Source organism: Natator depressus, chromosome 24 (assembly GCF_965152275.1).
Source record: "Natator depressus isolate rNatDep1 chromosome 24, rNatDep2.hap1, whole genome shotgun sequence".
Lineage (NCBI taxonomy): Eukaryota > Metazoa > Chordata > Testudines > Cheloniidae > Natator > Natator depressus.
Window position 1 is genome coordinate 228,006 of NC_134257.1, and position 16,270 is coordinate 244,275.

Sequence of the window (16,270 nt, forward strand, 5' to 3'; positions counted from 1 at the left end):
GCAGCAAGAGACAAAGTGCTCATTCACATCCAGCTACAGTACAGTAAGATTTCAATCACTTAAAAAATTTGTTGATTCTTTTACAAGCTGGTGGATTCAACAAATTTCATTTTAAAGTAAACAGCTGTAAAGAGTTGGTGGTATTTTGCACAGTGTTCGCTAGGAGAACAGAGAAGGAGAAAAAAGCACTTGGGTGGGCATAGATCCAAGAGGTATGTGTTACATTGAGTTTCCATAGCATTCTGTACTTTAACTCTAGATAGTGAAAATTAATGTGTTTATCTTAAATCTATTTATCCCCTCTCCAAGTTTTTATTTGCATATCAGTATGTAGAAAACATCACTTTTAGAGGTACAGTTTGGTTTTATGTCTTGAATATAGGGACTGCAGCCAAGAACTCCTGAGTTCTAATTCCATCTCTACTGTTGACTTGCTATGTGGCCCTGGGAGAATCACAAGCACTGTCTACTTTCCCCATCTGTAAAATGGGGATAATACTTATCAATTTACTTCCTGTGAGTGGCTTGAGGATTAATTAGTTAGAGATGCTTTCAACTTGACTAATTTGAAAAAAATCTAGTTTCTAATAGACAGCCCTTTAAATAGCAGTTTAGAATTCAGAAAAAAAAAATAGAAGGTTTTTCTGCCCCCCTGCTGATTTTATAAGGCTCTTTTGTGAAAGCCTGAGATCAGCATCATCAAAGATGCCTTGTTTGGAAGAAAACTTGGGATTGAAAAGCTTTGGCTGGTAGGTGCTTGGTTGGAGCAAAAAATACTTCCTGCCTCTATTTTAATAGCATCTCTCATGGATTAACACTGAGAACAATTGTATAGGTAATAAGAAGCTGAAGGTGGAAACTGTCCTTAAACAGGGATGGTGGACCGAAAGTCCCATGAAACCATTAGAAAGTTTCAGAGTAACAGCCGTGTTAGTCTGTATTCGTAAAAAGAAAAAAGAAAAGGAGTACTTGTGGCACCTTAGAGACTAACCAGTTTATTTGAGCATGAGCTTTCGTGAGCTACAGCTCACTTCATCGGATGCATAGCATATCGTGGAAACTGCAGAAGACATTATATACACACAGAGACCATGAAACAAAACTTCCTCCCACCCCACTGTCCTGCTGCTAACAGCTTATCTTATTATCTTATTAGATAAGCTGTTAGCAGCAGGACAGTGGGGTGGGAGGAAGTTTTGTTTCATGGTCTCTGTGTGTATATAATGTCTTCTGCAGTTTCCACGATATGCTATGCATCCGATGAAGTGAGCTGTAGCTCACGAAAGCTCATGCTCAAATAAACTGGTTAGTCTCTAAGGTGCCACAAGTACTCCTTTTCTTTTTTCTTTTTTCATTAGAAAGTTTAAATTCAATAATTCAGGACCCTGCAAGGGGGAAGGGTCCCAAAGCCTGAGCCTGAACGTCTACACTTCAGTTAAACAGCCCCTTAGCCCAAGTCCCACAAGCCCGAGTCAGCTGGCATGGGCCAGCCTGGGTTTTTAATTGCAGTGTAGACATACCTTGAAAGGTGTTGTATCTCCCAAGAGTTCCTTGAATAAGCACATTGATGGGGCTCCATAAAATTAAAAAAAAAAAATCCAAACGTTATTTATCTCCAGTTTCATATATGGCACAGGATTACTCTCTGGCCTCACTAAATGTTTTGTCTTGTGTGTGTATTTATAGAATCGTTTATCCAAGGTCTCACAGAAAAGTATAAAATTCATGGCTCTGTTATTTAAAGGTAACTTCTGTCTCTCCAGATACCAAGAAAAGAGGGCTAGAATCCAAGCTCCTATATCCCCTTCCCCCAAAGTGCATGAGCAACATTTGCAATGTCAGAACCAAAGAGATGCTGAGGAGTTGTACCCATTTTATTCAGAATAAATTGAGGATTGACTGAATGTTAAATAAACCAGTTTGCAAACAAGACAATTAATAAATTAGTATTCAAAATCCATTGTTCTGTCCATAAATCCATCTGGTTATTAGCATCAGTGAATCTCCAAGATGTTCACTTACATTATATCTCCAGTGTGCTCAGCAATATTCATTCTTACTTTAGTTCTCAGCATGTCCACTATTATGCTCTGCTCTTTGTTCTGGCTAAATATTCAAAGATCTTAACCAAAACTGTGGGTGAAAGCAGTAGCCCTAAAGAAAGAAAGGGATTGCATTAGTGTCCTGTCTGTGTAATTGACTAATTCAACCTTCATCATGTCCAGCAGCACTAGCAGTAATCTGAACTGTCTAGAATTTATCCACAGCCTAGTTCTGGTGCACAAAGGCTCTTTAACCCCACGACAGAAGATGAACCTCTTGGGGTCACTTGAGTATAACTGTAGAAATGATCTGTCTACAGAATGAGCAAAATTAAAAAGAGAAAAAGGAAAAAAAATTATTTCATCTTAGAGGGAAGCTAGTGATCTTTGAAATATTAGTGTCCTGGGCCCGGTTACATTTTAGGGCTCTCTTGCTGTTCCTTTTAAGAGAGGGATCTCAGTTTCCACAGAACTAGGATAAGATCATCCTTTCCAGGAGGATCTCCAGCTCTCATCAGCAATTGTTATGGCGTGTCACCATGTTCTGCTGAGAGGCATTTAGAATGGGAGATATTCATCATGGAGGCCAGTATCTCAGGCATCACCAGCTCGTCCACAGCATCTGCCAGGAGCTTTCAGGTACTCAACATGAGTTGCAGGAAAGTTTGTGTGTTCAATACCGCAAGTCCTGGCTGATTTTCTTTGGGGTCAGTGAGATCACTGTTATCAATTTTCTTTGCAAATATAGCTTCCTATATTGTAGTTGAGGATTTGCTAATCAGATCCATTAATTGTAAGTTGACACATGAAGAGCTGAAAAATAGATGCCTTACCTGCTAATTGTCTTACTGTAGCAGTAATAGCCAAGTACAGAACAACCCATCATGGAAAGAATTGCAATTTGGGTACTTTATAAGTTTTGATATAGGCTCTTAAACTGCTTACATTTTGTTTGTTAGATGTTTGTGGTTTGCAGCTCACATACCTGTAGAGTATTGAAAACAGTTTGATGCATTTATTTTCCAAAGAACAAGTGTTTGGAAGGCTCAGCTGAAGAAAATTAATTCTAGAAATTGTTCACCACTAGAGGGCCTCAGAAAAGTTATGCCTATAGACGGTTGCTGCTGCTTGTTCAAATGAACTAGCAAGTCATCAGTTTAGAAATGAGACATGCTCAGTGTAGGAAAAACAATTACCATGAAGATTTTTGTCTAGTAACTGTTGTGGTTTAAATATTTCTGCTGTATTTTCTCATCAACTAACACTAGTTTCTGTTGGTGAGTTGAACATTCTCTTAACCTCTGAGTAGATTTCAGTGCTTTGAAAGTGGAGTATGTTGCTTCCTGTCCAGTCACATTTCAGTGTTTTCTAGCTGTTCTAAAGTATTATTTGGATTACGGTAGTGCCTAGAGGCTACAGTTAGAATCTAGAGCGCCGTTGTGCTATACACACAGTAAAAAGCTGTTTCCACCCCAAAGATCTTACTGTCTTAAAGCAAGTTGCAAGATTAGGGGTACAAACACTTTTCACATAAAGTATCTTTCGTCTTGGCAGAATTGGATTTTTTTATAATTTTGACTGATATAGATGTGTTTAAGCATTTTTTCTGTTTTGATTTAAAAATTTTGCAGTTACACAAAATTATGGGTTTTGAGCATTTTTTTTTTTTATTTTGATCTATTTAAATTTTCGGTGTTGTGGGAAATTATGGAATGGTCCTACAATAGTTATTTAATGACAGTAGACGTTGAGATTCAAAAAACTTTATAGCCATTAAAACACGAATTGTCAATATCACATGTCAAAATACAGAAAGTAGATATCCTTAACTCAAACTCTAAGAAATTCTCAAACAGTGCTTTTCTTACTTTACCTATCTGTAGATTTTGATGATTACCTATGAAAATACTTTTTCATTGGTTTGTGTGTACGGTGAAATTGACCTAGAAAAATCTAATCCTTCCAAGCCTAAGTATCTTCCACATGAGCATCTGAGTATCTTTCACATAACATCAGTAGGAATGGTCAGGTCTTTAGTAGACTTATTCATAGATTCCAAGGCCAGAAGGGGCCATTGTGATCATCAGTCTGACTTCCTGTATAACACAAGCCATGCAACTTCCCCAAAATAATTTCTAGAGCATATCTTTTAGAAAAATATCCCTTCTTGATTTTAAAATTGCCAGTGATGGAGACTCTACCACAACAGTTGGTAAATTGTTCCAGTGGTTAATTACCCTCACTATTAAAAGTGTATGTCCTATTTCCAGTTTGAATTGTGTAGCTTCAGCTTCCACCCATTGAAGTGCTTTATTCCTTTCTCTGCTAGATTGAAGAGCCCATTACCAAATATTTGTTTCCTGCGTAGATAATTACAGACGGTAATTAAGTCCACATTAACCTTCTCTTTCTTAAGCTAAATACATTGAGCTCCTTGAGTCTGTCACTGTAAGGCATGTTTTCTAATCCTTTAATCGTTCTCTTGGCTTTTCCCTGAACCCTCTCTAATTTATCAACATCTTTCCTAAATTGTGGACACCCGGATTGGACACAGTATTAAAACAGTGGTTGTACCAGTGCCAAATACAGAGGTAAAATAACCTTTCTACTCCTACTTGAGATTCTTCCGTTTATGTATCCAAGGATCACATTAGCCCTTTTGGCCACAGTGTTGTGCTGGAAGCTCATGTTCAGCTGATTATCCACCATGATCCCCAAATCTTTTCCAGAGTCACTGCTTCCCAGGATAGAGTACCCTGTTGTGTAAATATGGCCTACATTTTTTTTCCTAGTTTGTGCATTTGTATTTAGCCATATTAAAACATGTATTATTTGCTTGTGCCTAGTTTACTAAGCAATCCAGATGGCTCTTTTTTAGTGATGTGTCCTCTTCATTATTTTCCACTCCCCCAATTTTTGTGTCATCTGTCGTCTTTATCAGTGACGATTGTATGTTTTCTTCACTGATAAGTGTTAAATAGTGTAGGGCCAAGAATCAATCTCCACAGGACCGCACTAAAATTACACCCACTCAATTTCCCATGTACAGTTGCATGTTGAGACCTATCCGTTAGCCAGATCTTAATCCATTTAATGTGTGACATGTTGATTTTGTATCACTCTGGTTTCTTTATCCTTGTCCTTGACTCTGCTAGCCATAGATTTCTCCTTGTGTCCTTTTGCTTTCCCTCCAAATTTACTATAATTCCTTGTTTCCAGTTTATATTAATTGCTATCAAATTCCCCTGTTTTCCATTTGTTATATATTTTTTTAATTTTATGGATGCTTTCACTTACACTCTAAGCCCAAAAAGAAAAGGAGTACTTGTGGCACCTTAGAGACTAACCAATTTATTTGAGCATGAGCTTTCGTGAGCTACAGCTCACTTCATCGGATGCATACTGTGGAAGCTGCAGAAGTTTTTGGGGTTTTTTTTAACCCGTGAGGTCTTGTTGCTTGATCCTGGCTTTTGGAGCATGTAGTAAGATGTTCTTAAACAGTTCCCAATTATCATTCACAGTTTTCTCTTTAAATTCTTTCTCCCAGCTGATTTGGCTTATAATTGTTTTCAGCTTTGTGAAATTTGGATCTTTTAAAGCACCAAGTATACATATTACTGGTTTGCACTTTATTCTGTTTACATGTAATAAAGTCCTGATTACTTGCTCCTAAGCAACCACTAATTTTCAGTTCTGTGATCAGTTCCTCTTTATTTGTCAAGATGAGGTCTAATACTGAGTTCCCTTATGTTGGGTGCAGCACTTTTTGAATTGGGAAATCTACAACTTTTAGATATTCCAAGGACATTTTAGTGCAGGCAGAATGAGACCTTCAGCATATGTCACTCAGATCAGATTCCCTCATAATGAATCTTTTATTCCTACACATTACAGATAGGTGATTCAGTCATCATGTTCTCTAGTATGATTTTTGGTGGTCCCTAGCAGACACCAGCTAGTATCCCATTTTGGTCTTTATCTGTTAGAACATTGATCTATAGGCATTCAGGATTATTTGTTTCTGAGTCGTTTGGTGACTTGGAAACAGGCAGTGACATTTTTGACAGAGTGCCAGTTCACCTTGCCTTTTGCCCACTCGATCCTTCCTAAACAGGTTATATCTAGTGATTTTAACATTCCAGTCGTGTAGATCTCCTTATCTGTCAATGATACTAACTAGGTAAAATTTGGTCTGGTAAAACTAGAAAAACTTTAGAGATCACTACAGATGTTTTCTGTCTTAGCCTCTACAGAAAAGCTTATCTGCATAATATCTTACCATTGAGCAGGTAAGTTAGATATACATTGTTGTCCATTTTGAACAGTAACTAAGAGTGTATGCTCCAGAGAACCTTTTCTGGCTCTGCAAAGCACTGCTTGGTGTGGTTCTCTCCCTGCTCCCAGGCCCACTTTCTCTCTCGATTTTGATTATGGTGGGAAAAACTTTAGGGAGTAGGCAGGTCTTCCAGTATGTTTGAAAAGCAGTCGGACTTTGGCTTCTTTTCTGGTACCTCATCCCACTTGATCAAAAACATGCTACCTCTGATTATCACACGTTTTGAACTAGATATTGTTAGCTGTGTAGTTCTCAGACTGCAGCTGTCTCACTGAGTCATGGGTGAAAGTGTCAATTTCAGAGGTAACGTAGTCCTGATTCAAAAATATTTTGAGTATTAGCGCTAGGATTTGAATTATCATTGGAAGTGCAGTGGGAACCAATGAAAGAATACAGAGCAATGGAGTGATGTACTCTCAGCCCTGGTCTACACTAAGAGTTTAGGTCGGATTTAGCAGTGTTAGATCAGTTTATCCCTGCACCCGTCCACGCTACGAAGCCATTTTTTCCGACTTTAAGGGCTCTTAAAACTCGGTTCTCTACTCCTTCCCAACGAGTGGATTAGTGCTGAAATCGACCTCGCTGGGTCGAATTTGAGGTAGTGTGGACGCAATTTGATGGTATTGGCCTCTGGGAGCTATCCCAGAGTGCTCCATTGTGACCGCTGGACAGCACTCTCAACTCAGATGCACTGGCCAGGTAGACAGGAAAAGTCCTGCAAACTTTTGAATTTCATTTCCTGTTTGGCCAGTGTGGTGAGCTGTTCAGCACAGGTGACCGTGGAGTCCCAGAATTGCAAAAGAGCTCCAGCATGGATCTGATCGCTGTATGGGGAGATGAATCTGTGCTATCAGAACTCCGTTCCAAAAGACGAAATGCCAAAATATTTGAAAAAATCTCCAAGGGCATGAAGGACAGAGGAGATCACAGGGACCTGCAGCAGTGCCGAGTGAAACTTAAGGAGCTTAGGCAAGCCTACCAAAAAATCCAAGAGGCAAATGCCCGCTCGGGGTCAGAGCCCCAGATATGCCGCTTCTGTGATGAGCTGCGTGCAATTCAAGGGGGTGCCCCTACCACTGCCCCTCCCCTGTACGTGGACTCCTGCAAGGGGGGAGTCTCATGCAACGGGGATGAGGATTTGGGGGATGAGGAAGATGATAATGCACACCAGGCAGGCGGAGAAACCGTTCTCCCCGTCAGCCAGGAACTGTTTATCACCTTGGATCCAATATCCTCCCAACCTGGGCTCCCGGACCTTAAAGGCGGAGAAGGCAGCTCTGGTGAGTGTACCTTTGTAAATATAATACACGGTTTAAAATCAAGCGTGTTTAATGATTCATTTGCCCTGAAGACTTGGGATGCATTCGTGGCCAGTACAGCTACTGGAAAAGTCTGTTAACATGTATGGGGATGGAGCGGAAATCCTCCAGGGACATCTCAGTGAAGCTCTCCTGGATGTACTCCCAAAGCCTTTGCAAAAGGTTTCTGGGAAGGGCAGCCTTATTCAGTCCTCCATGATAGGACACTTTACCACCCAGCAGCATGTAGTCTAAAATCATTGTATAACAAAGCATGGCAGCGTATGGTCCCGGTGTTTGCTGGCATTCAAGCAACATCCGTTCTTTATCTCTCTGTGTTATCCTCAGGAGAGTGATATCATTCATGGTCACCTGGTTGAAATAGGGGAGTTTTATTAAGGGGACATTCAGAGATGGCCATTTCTGCTGGGCTGTTTGCCTGTGGCTGAGCAGAAATCATCCCAGCTGTTAGCCATGCGGTGGGGGGAGGGGTGAAGTGACCATTCCAGAGAATTGGGGGCCGGGGGGGGGGGGGGCGTGTTGGGTTTGTGCTGCACATTAACCCGAAAACCGCAGCCCCTCCTTTTAAATGGCCGACCCATTTTAAAGAGCCAACCCAACAGGTGTTTGGTATGTGAAATGAGGGGGGTGCTGTTTGAAACCATTCCCACATGTTAGGTAGGTTAAAGAAGCCAAAAGACTGTGGCTTACTATGTCTGCCTGCAAGCTGAATTCTGTTGCCCACCGGCCCTGCGTGTGTGATCTTTCACACCATACTGGCAGGCCCTCGATATAAGAGGCAAAATGCGACCTTGTAAAGAAAGCACACGTGCTGTGTAATGTTAACAGCTTGGTTCACCATGAAAGAGAGTTCTCTAAAATGTCTTTTTTAAAAACTAATCTCCCTTTTTTCCCTCCCGCAGCTGCAAATGTTTCAACGCTCCCCCATCATCTCCGTCCCAGAGGCTATCAAAGATTAGAAGCCAAAAAAAGCACACTCGCAATGAAATGTTCTCTGAGCTCATGCAGGCCTCCCACGCTGAAAGAGCCCAGCACGATGCATTGAGGGAGACAATATCAGAGTCCAGGAAAGCACAAAAGGAACACGAGGAGAGGAGGGTTGAGCGAGAGGAGAGGTGGTGTCATCATGTTAAGAGGAGGCAGGATGCAATGCGGAGGCTACTGGAGGATCAAACTGATATGCTCCAGCGTATGGTTGAGGTGCAGGAAAGGCAGCAGGAGCACAGACCGCCGCTGCAGCCCCTGTGTAACCAACCGCCCTCCTCCCGAAGTTCCATAGCCTCCTCACCCAGACGCCCAAGAATGCGGTGGGGGGCCTCCGGGCACTCAACCACTCCACCCCAGAGGACTGCCCAAGCAACAGAAAGCTGTCATTCAATAAGCTTTGAAGTGCAGTGTGGCCTTGTCCTTCCATCCTCCCCTCCTCCTCCACCCGGTGCTTCCTTCCTCCCCCACCCCTCCCGGGCTACCTTGGCAGTTATCCCCCCATTTGTGTGACGAATTAATAAAGAATGCATACATTTGAAACGACAATGACTTTATTGCCTCTACAAGCGGTGATCAAAGGGGGGAGGGGAGGGCGGTTGGCTTACAGGGAAGCAGAGTGAACCAAGGGGGTGGGTTTTCATCAAGAAACAAACAGAACTTTCACACGGTAGCCTGGCCAGTCATGAAACTGATTTTCAAAGCTTCTCTAATGTGCAGCGCGCCCTGCAGTGCTCTTCTAACCACCCTGGCGTCTGGCTGCGCGTAATCAGTGGCCAGGCGATTTGCCTCAACCTCCCACCCCGCCATACACATCTCCCCCTTACTCTCACAGATATTGTGGAGCACCCAGCAAGCAGTTATAACGATGGGAATATTCGTTTCGCTGAGGTCTAACCGAGTCAGTAAACTGCACCAGCGCGCTTTTAAACGTCCAGATGCACATTCTACCAACATTCTGCACTTGCTCAGCCTATAGTTGAACAGCTCCTGACTACTGTTGGTGCCTGTGTATGGCTTCATGAGCCATGGCATTAAGGGGTAGGCTGGGTCCCCAAGGATAACTATAGGCATTTTAACATCCCCAATGGTTATTTTTCTGTCTGGAAAGTAAGTCCCTTGCTGCAGCCATTCCCACAGACCAGAGTTCCTAAAGATGCGAGCGTCATGTACCTTTCCCGGCCATTCCACGTTGATGTTGGTGAAACGTCCCTTGTGATCCACCAGTGCTTGCAGCACCATTGAAAAGTACCCCTTTCGGTTTATGTACTGGTTGCCTTAATGGTCCGGTCCCAAGATAGGGATATGTGTTCCGTTTATCACCCAACCATAGTTAGGGAATCCCATTGCAGCAAAGCCATCCACTATGACCTGCACGTTTCCCAGAGTCACTACCCTTGGTAGAAGCAGCTCAGTGATTGTGTTGGCTACTTGGATCACAGCAGCCCGCACAGTAGATTTGCCCACTCCAAACATCTGTAGCTGTCTGGCGTTGCAAGCTTCCAGAGAGCTATCGCCACTCGCTTGTGAACTGTGAGGGCTGCTCTCATCTTGGTATTCTGGTGCTTCAGGGCAGGGGAAAGCAAGTCACAAAGTTCCATGAAAGTGCCCTTATGCATACGAAAGCTTCGCAGCAACACTATATAGTCCCACCAGTCTGTACTTGTTTCCCAGGCCCAGAATCAGCATTCCACGGCATGAGCCTGCCCCATTGCCACCAGGATGGCCAAATTGCTGGGGCCCATACTTTGAGAGAAGTCTGTGTCCATGTCTTCATCACTCTCCTCACCTCGCTGCCGTCGCCTGCTTTTGCAGGTTCTGGTTCTGCATATACCGCATGATGATGCGCGTGGTGTTTAGAGCGGTCACAACTACCGTGGTGATCTGAGCAGGCTCCATGCTTGCCATGGTATGGCGTGAGCAGGAGAGCAGAGTGGCAGCGGAAGCAGCTGGTGGATGACTATGCTGACAGCAATATGGCGCCCGCACGGAAAAAGGCGTAAAACGATTGTCGGCCGTTGCTTTCACGGAGGGAGGGGTAGGCTGGCAGCAGACGGTGCTACTGGCTGGGAGAGCAGCCTGAGGCAGAGTGGCCCCCTCAAGGATTGAACTCACAACCCTGGGTTTAGCAGGCCAATGCTCAAACCACTGAACTATCCCTCTGCCAATATTCCAGGCAGGACTGAATCTCCATTAGACAAAACTTAAAGAAGAGAATGGCCTGAGTCACTCCCATTTGTGTGCAGGCGCCCCTGACAGACCTCACTGAGGTCTGCCAGGAGCACCCATGTCTGCCCAGGCGCCCTGACCAACCTGACCAAGGCCGGCCAAGAGCACCCAGGAGACGACGAGGATGGCTACTAGTCATACTGCACTATCTGCTGCCACAAGGCAATGAGCTGCTGCTGTGTAGCAATGCAGTCCCACGTCTGCCAGCACCCAGGAGACGTACGGTGATGGTGAGCTGAGCGGGCTCCAGGCTTGCCGTGGTATGGTGTCTGCACGGGTAACCCATGAAAAAAGGTGTGAAACGATTGTCTGCCGTTGCTTTCATGGAGGGAGGGAGGGAATGGGGGCCTGACGACGTACCCAGTACCACCCGCGACAATGTTTTTTGCCCCATCTTTGGGCTCTCAACCCAGAATTCCAATGGGCGGCAGAGACTGCGGGAACTGTGGGATAGCTACCCACAGTGCAACGCTCCGGAAATTGACGCTAGCCTTGGTACTGTGGACACACTTCGCCAACTTAATGGTCTTAAGTGGGGACCCACACAATCGACTGTATAAAATCGCTTTCTAAAAATTCAGCTTCTGTAAATTTGACCTAATTTCGTAGTGTAGACATACCCTTAGTGGATTATCTCAGTAAGAAGGTGGGGTGCTATGTTCTGTCATCTGGAATCTGCTAGAGCAAGTTGGATGGATTTTGCCTGTAGCACAGCCAATCATGGACAATTCAGTTCCCTTTGCTGCAGCTATTGTATCAAAATATCTCTTTTTAAAGTAGTGGGAGTGTGAAGATGAAACTATAGATGACTGTGGCTATATCCTTCTTTGAGAATAAATAACAGTTTTGTAGCAAGCTGAAGATGAAAGAAGGCCTTTCTTGCCACTGTCACTAATTGATCATCATTAAATCTGCAGAGCCCCAATATTTTATACTATTTTGAATGGAGGGCAGATGACAAAAGTGAGAGATCAGTGCTTGGCCAGTTCCTTGACACTTCCCTCTTCCCACCAACATCGTTTTAGTCTTCTTTGTACAGCTACCAATCAGCCAGTTGAACATGTCCCACAGGCATTGGGATGTCTTTTAAGATGGAGTTGTTGCTTTTGTTGTAAAGGAGAGTTTAAAGGTGGGTGTCCTCAGCATATTGTTGGCAGTGTAGCTTGTGTATCTCACAACCTCTCCAACTGGTCTTATATAAATGTTGAGGGTGAGTAGACTCCTGCCAGACTCTGCAAGTGAGAAATCTTAGGGAAGGGGATCAGTTGCCCTTAATGCTATTTGGGTCATGTTCGAAACCATTGTAGTGTTGTGTTATCTATTGCATTTCTGTCATGTAAGAAGGTCAGCAGCCCCTTGTGATCAACTACAAGAACACCCATTTTTTCATGGTTTGTGTGTATAAAAAGATCTTCTGTACTTTCCACAGTATGCATCCGATGAAGTGAGCTGTAGCTCACGAAAGCTTATGCTCAAATACATTGGTTAGTCTCTAAGGTGCCACAAGTACTCCTTTTCTTTTTGCGAATACAGACTAACGCGGCTGTTACTCTGAAACTTGTGATCAACTGTTGAAACCTGCTCTGGTAGCTGTAGTTAGAAACAACCATTTTCTATCATTTTGTATTGCATAGTGGAATAGACCAACACAGAATATTTGAAAATGGGAGTTGTGTGTTCCATTTCCTTATATTGGTAAGGAGATGAGATGTCAAGTCTTGGAGAAATTGAAGCTTTTCAAGTTGTTTGTGCGTATGGAGTTAGAAGAGTCCAACGTGTGGTAACGAAAACTAGAACCAAAGAAAAAGAACAACATGATCAGAATGTATGTCTGAAAACCCTAATTCTTACATTAATGCATTTGTTGTTGCTCTTTATCTCGAGGAAATAAAATTATTGGATAAGTCAATATACAGTAAAGAAATTCAAATTTGGAGTTTTTAAACCAGGATCCTGCCATCCTTCAGATATTTCCTGGTTGTTAAGTTCTACACGTCCTTGAATAGTAACCAAAAGAAACACACGCAGTCTTCCTTATCCCTGTAAAAATGTGTTGCCTTTCCATTTGCTTTTCATTGCTTCTCTTCTAGCATACTCTAAAATAAAATTTAAATATAACCTCTCTTACAATTCCCTGTCCTATTCAAAAAAGATATGAAAGAGGAGCAAGAGATGTTTCATCCCTGGACAGACAAAATCAAATTAAACTTCTGAATATTAGTCCAAGCCTGTGATGGTTGATATTTGTATTGGCCTTAGAATGTTAATGGGCAAGGTGTACATATTGATTACTGTCAAACTTCAGTCATAATTTGTCAACAAACAGATATAATATTTTTGTAAGGTATTATGAGTGCAATTTAAATTCAAACCAAAAGTCCTATTTGATCTTGAGAAAGAAAGCACATATTGAGACATAAAATACTGGATTACCGTGAGTGCCCATATCTCTTGCAGCAGTAGAAAGATGTGGATTTTGAACAGGATCTTTCAGTAAATATTCTACGTAAAGCCGTAAACCACGTGACTCACCATCCACTTACCATCCAAGAATCTCCAGAGATTTAGAAGAATGCTTAATCTGAGTTTTCTTTGGGGAACTCTAGAACAGTGAGGATTTCTTACTGGCAATTTTGTGAGTTTTTTTTCCTTAAAGGAGGATTTTACTATTCACTATGGTTATTCTGTGTAAATGATAATAAGCAGTGTGCTCTAAGAAATATTTTTGAGTTGCGAATGACCTTTCATAACTTTTCAGTGATAGAGCACTTGTAGTGACCATTCCAACTACAGATGAGAAACTTTCTAGAACCTTCCTCTTAATTGTAGTCTTATGAGAGAGAACGGAGTTAGATTGATATGTTGGAGATGGAATAGAGGGATAGGCTGAGGGAAAACAAAAACTAAAAACATACTGACTGGGCAATAGGGCAACTAGTTTTTTGTTTTGTTTTTTTTTTTTTAGTGTGTGAAAATAATTCCCTGAGATCTAGCAGAAAGCACTGTCTCAAGTACTATTTTAACCCCGGGGTCATTTCTGTTTGATGTGCTTGGCCTTCAACTTAATCAGTATGTGTAATTTGTTAAATGCAAAGTTGCTAAGAAAAAAGATTGCTTGATTGTTTGGTGAAAGTTGCAACTTGTAGAAACTTGAAAGAAAGCAAATCTGATCAGATTTCATGGTGGGAGAATGTTGCCATGACAACAGCCTTTAAAAGTGTTCTGCCCTTTAAAGGTAGGTATGTATGTATAAATATGAAGTAGTACTAATGGGAAATAGTCCTTTCTAAAACAGAAAATATTTATCAGCTCTAAAAGAGAAATTATGTTTCTTGTGTTTATAGTGTGAAAGTGGAATCATAAAATGTTACCTAATTTCTTGCAGATGATTAAACAGTAAATAATGGTATTCTTCTACCATTTTACAGTGGGTGGTAGTTCTGAGCTGCCATTTAGCAGATTTTCTTTCTGTCATAATCGCCATTTCCTGTTCTCCAACATAATTAGGAGCTAGTGTCTACTTTAGAGTTTGTGTCTGAGCCTCTAGAGTGAGCAATGGCTACGTTGTCTTTTAATGAATCTGTGCTGAGTAGACACACCTCATTAGCAGTTGTATTAGAAGTGGAGTCGGCTAGAAGGCACAAAACAGTTTTGAATGGCAAATCTTACCATTAAGTGTTATAACTGTTTCCTGGTGTTTGTAGGAAATAAAAACAGACTATTCCATTATTTTCCCCAGTCTTGAGACTTGGATTTTTGAATAACAACTGAGATCAAAAGTTGCCTATTACTCAAAAAAAAACCCGGGGTGAGATTTGTGGATGGAAAACTGGGTAGGTATATGCTTCCAGTTTTACAGTGGGGCTGTAGGGGAGGAGTGGGTAAGTGCCAGTGATAAGAAAATAATTTTGACATTGGCTGTATTTGTTCAGGAGTTTTCAATTGAAAAGGCCTTATAGGACCTACAGTTGCAGGCCTTTAAACCAATAATCAGATTAAATTTTACTAGCCGATACCTAAAAACTATCTCTTGACAGAAGAGAGCTGGTAGGTTCCTTCTGTAGATCAGCGGAGATTTGGGAGTTTTGTCATACCCTCTGAATGTATCTGATGCTCATTGTTTGGAACTTTTGTCTAGAAATAAGCTTTTTATGTTTGCTTTCTGGTCATTAATGATAAGAATGTTTCATTAATTTCTTCTTTAAAATAAAAAATGATTTAGTCTATTTTTTGTGTTTCTCTTACAGTGTAAAAGATGTGGTTGCAAGTTGTAGAAGAGATTTTTCTGTGGAACATACCTCTGTAAGCCTTCCCTAAAATCCCCTGAAGGCATATACTGCACCTGTGATGGACCCTCAGAATACTGCTATGTTAGGGTTGGGTTCTGATTCCGAAGGTTTTTCTGGGAAAAGCCCCTCTGCAGTCAATACTGACATAGTGATAGGCAAGAGAGAAGTAGATCTAGAGAGTAGCACCAAGGAGGAAGAAGATATTAAGAAGAAGAACTGGGAGGGGAGCAACACTGAGCCTGGGAAGAATGAGGGTCTGACTGATGCACAGCAACAGTTTTCAGTGAAAGAAACAAATTTTTCGGAAGGAAATTTAAAATTGAAAATTGGTCTTCAAGCTAAGAGAACTAAAAAGCCCCCTAAGAACCTGGAGAATTATGTGTGCCGGCCTGCCATAAAAACCACTATCAAGCAACCAAGAAAGGCATCAAAGAGTGGGACAATGACAGATGAGAAGAATGAACATTGTCCTTCAAAACAAGTGAGTAGTGTTTATATGCTATTAAATGGTTCCCAACTCCTAGATTAACCTGTGAGGGGTTGTATCTGCTATTGGCCAAGTTACACCCCTGTATAAAATACATATCTGAGGAACAGTCTTCATTCTAAAGTCTGGTTATGGTCAGAGAAGTGACATCTCCCCATTTCATATTTAATATCCACTAGTAATTTCCAGGTCAAGTCAACTCAAAATTACTAATCCAAACAAAGTTTTTCTGTCTCCATCGCAAGATCATGCGGAATGTTGACTGCTTTGTATATCATTACCAGTAATGAAGACTCTGGTCTCAGAATTTAATGGCCGTTCTGTTGATGATGATTGACTCAGCAGAGAACTCATTTTGCTCTTCATTAACTAGTTTAAGCAGCAAAGAGTCCTGTGGCACCTTATAGACTAACAGACGTATTGGAGCATAAGCTTTCGTGGGTGAATACCCACTTGTCGGATGCATGTAGTGGAAATTTCCAGAGACAGGTATAAATATGCAAGCAAGAATCAGGCTAGGGATAACGAGGTTAGTTCAATCAAGGAGGATGAGGCCCTCTTCTAGCAGTTGAGGTGTGAACACC

The 16,270-nt window shown here is 41.9% G+C and overlaps 2 protein-coding genes across 2 annotated transcripts in view; both read left to right on the forward strand.

Annotated features, from left to right (window-relative positions):
- ASH1L (ASH1 like histone lysine methyltransferase) overlaps positions 1 to 16,270 on the forward strand; it is a 156,225-nt gene that overhangs the window by 12,990 nt on the left and 126,965 nt on the right. Inside the window, exon 2 of the mRNA XM_074938716.1 lies at positions 15,158 to 15,680. Coding sequence (XP_074794817.1) covers positions 15,258 to 15,680 — 423 coding nt within the window. The 5' untranslated portion in view covers positions 15,158 to 15,257. The remainder of the gene's footprint in view (positions 1 to 15,157; positions 15,681 to 16,270) is intronic.
- On the forward strand, positions 7,136 to 9,127 carry LOC141977306 (myb/SANT-like DNA-binding domain-containing protein 7). Its single transcript, XM_074938718.1, has 2 exons — positions 7,136 to 7,658; positions 8,600 to 9,127. The coding sequence occupies exons 1-2, from the start codon at positions 7,190 to 7,192 to the stop codon at positions 8,740 to 8,742; spliced, it is 612 nt and encodes a 203-aa protein (XP_074794819.1). The 5' UTR covers positions 7,136 to 7,189; the 3' UTR covers positions 8,743 to 9,127.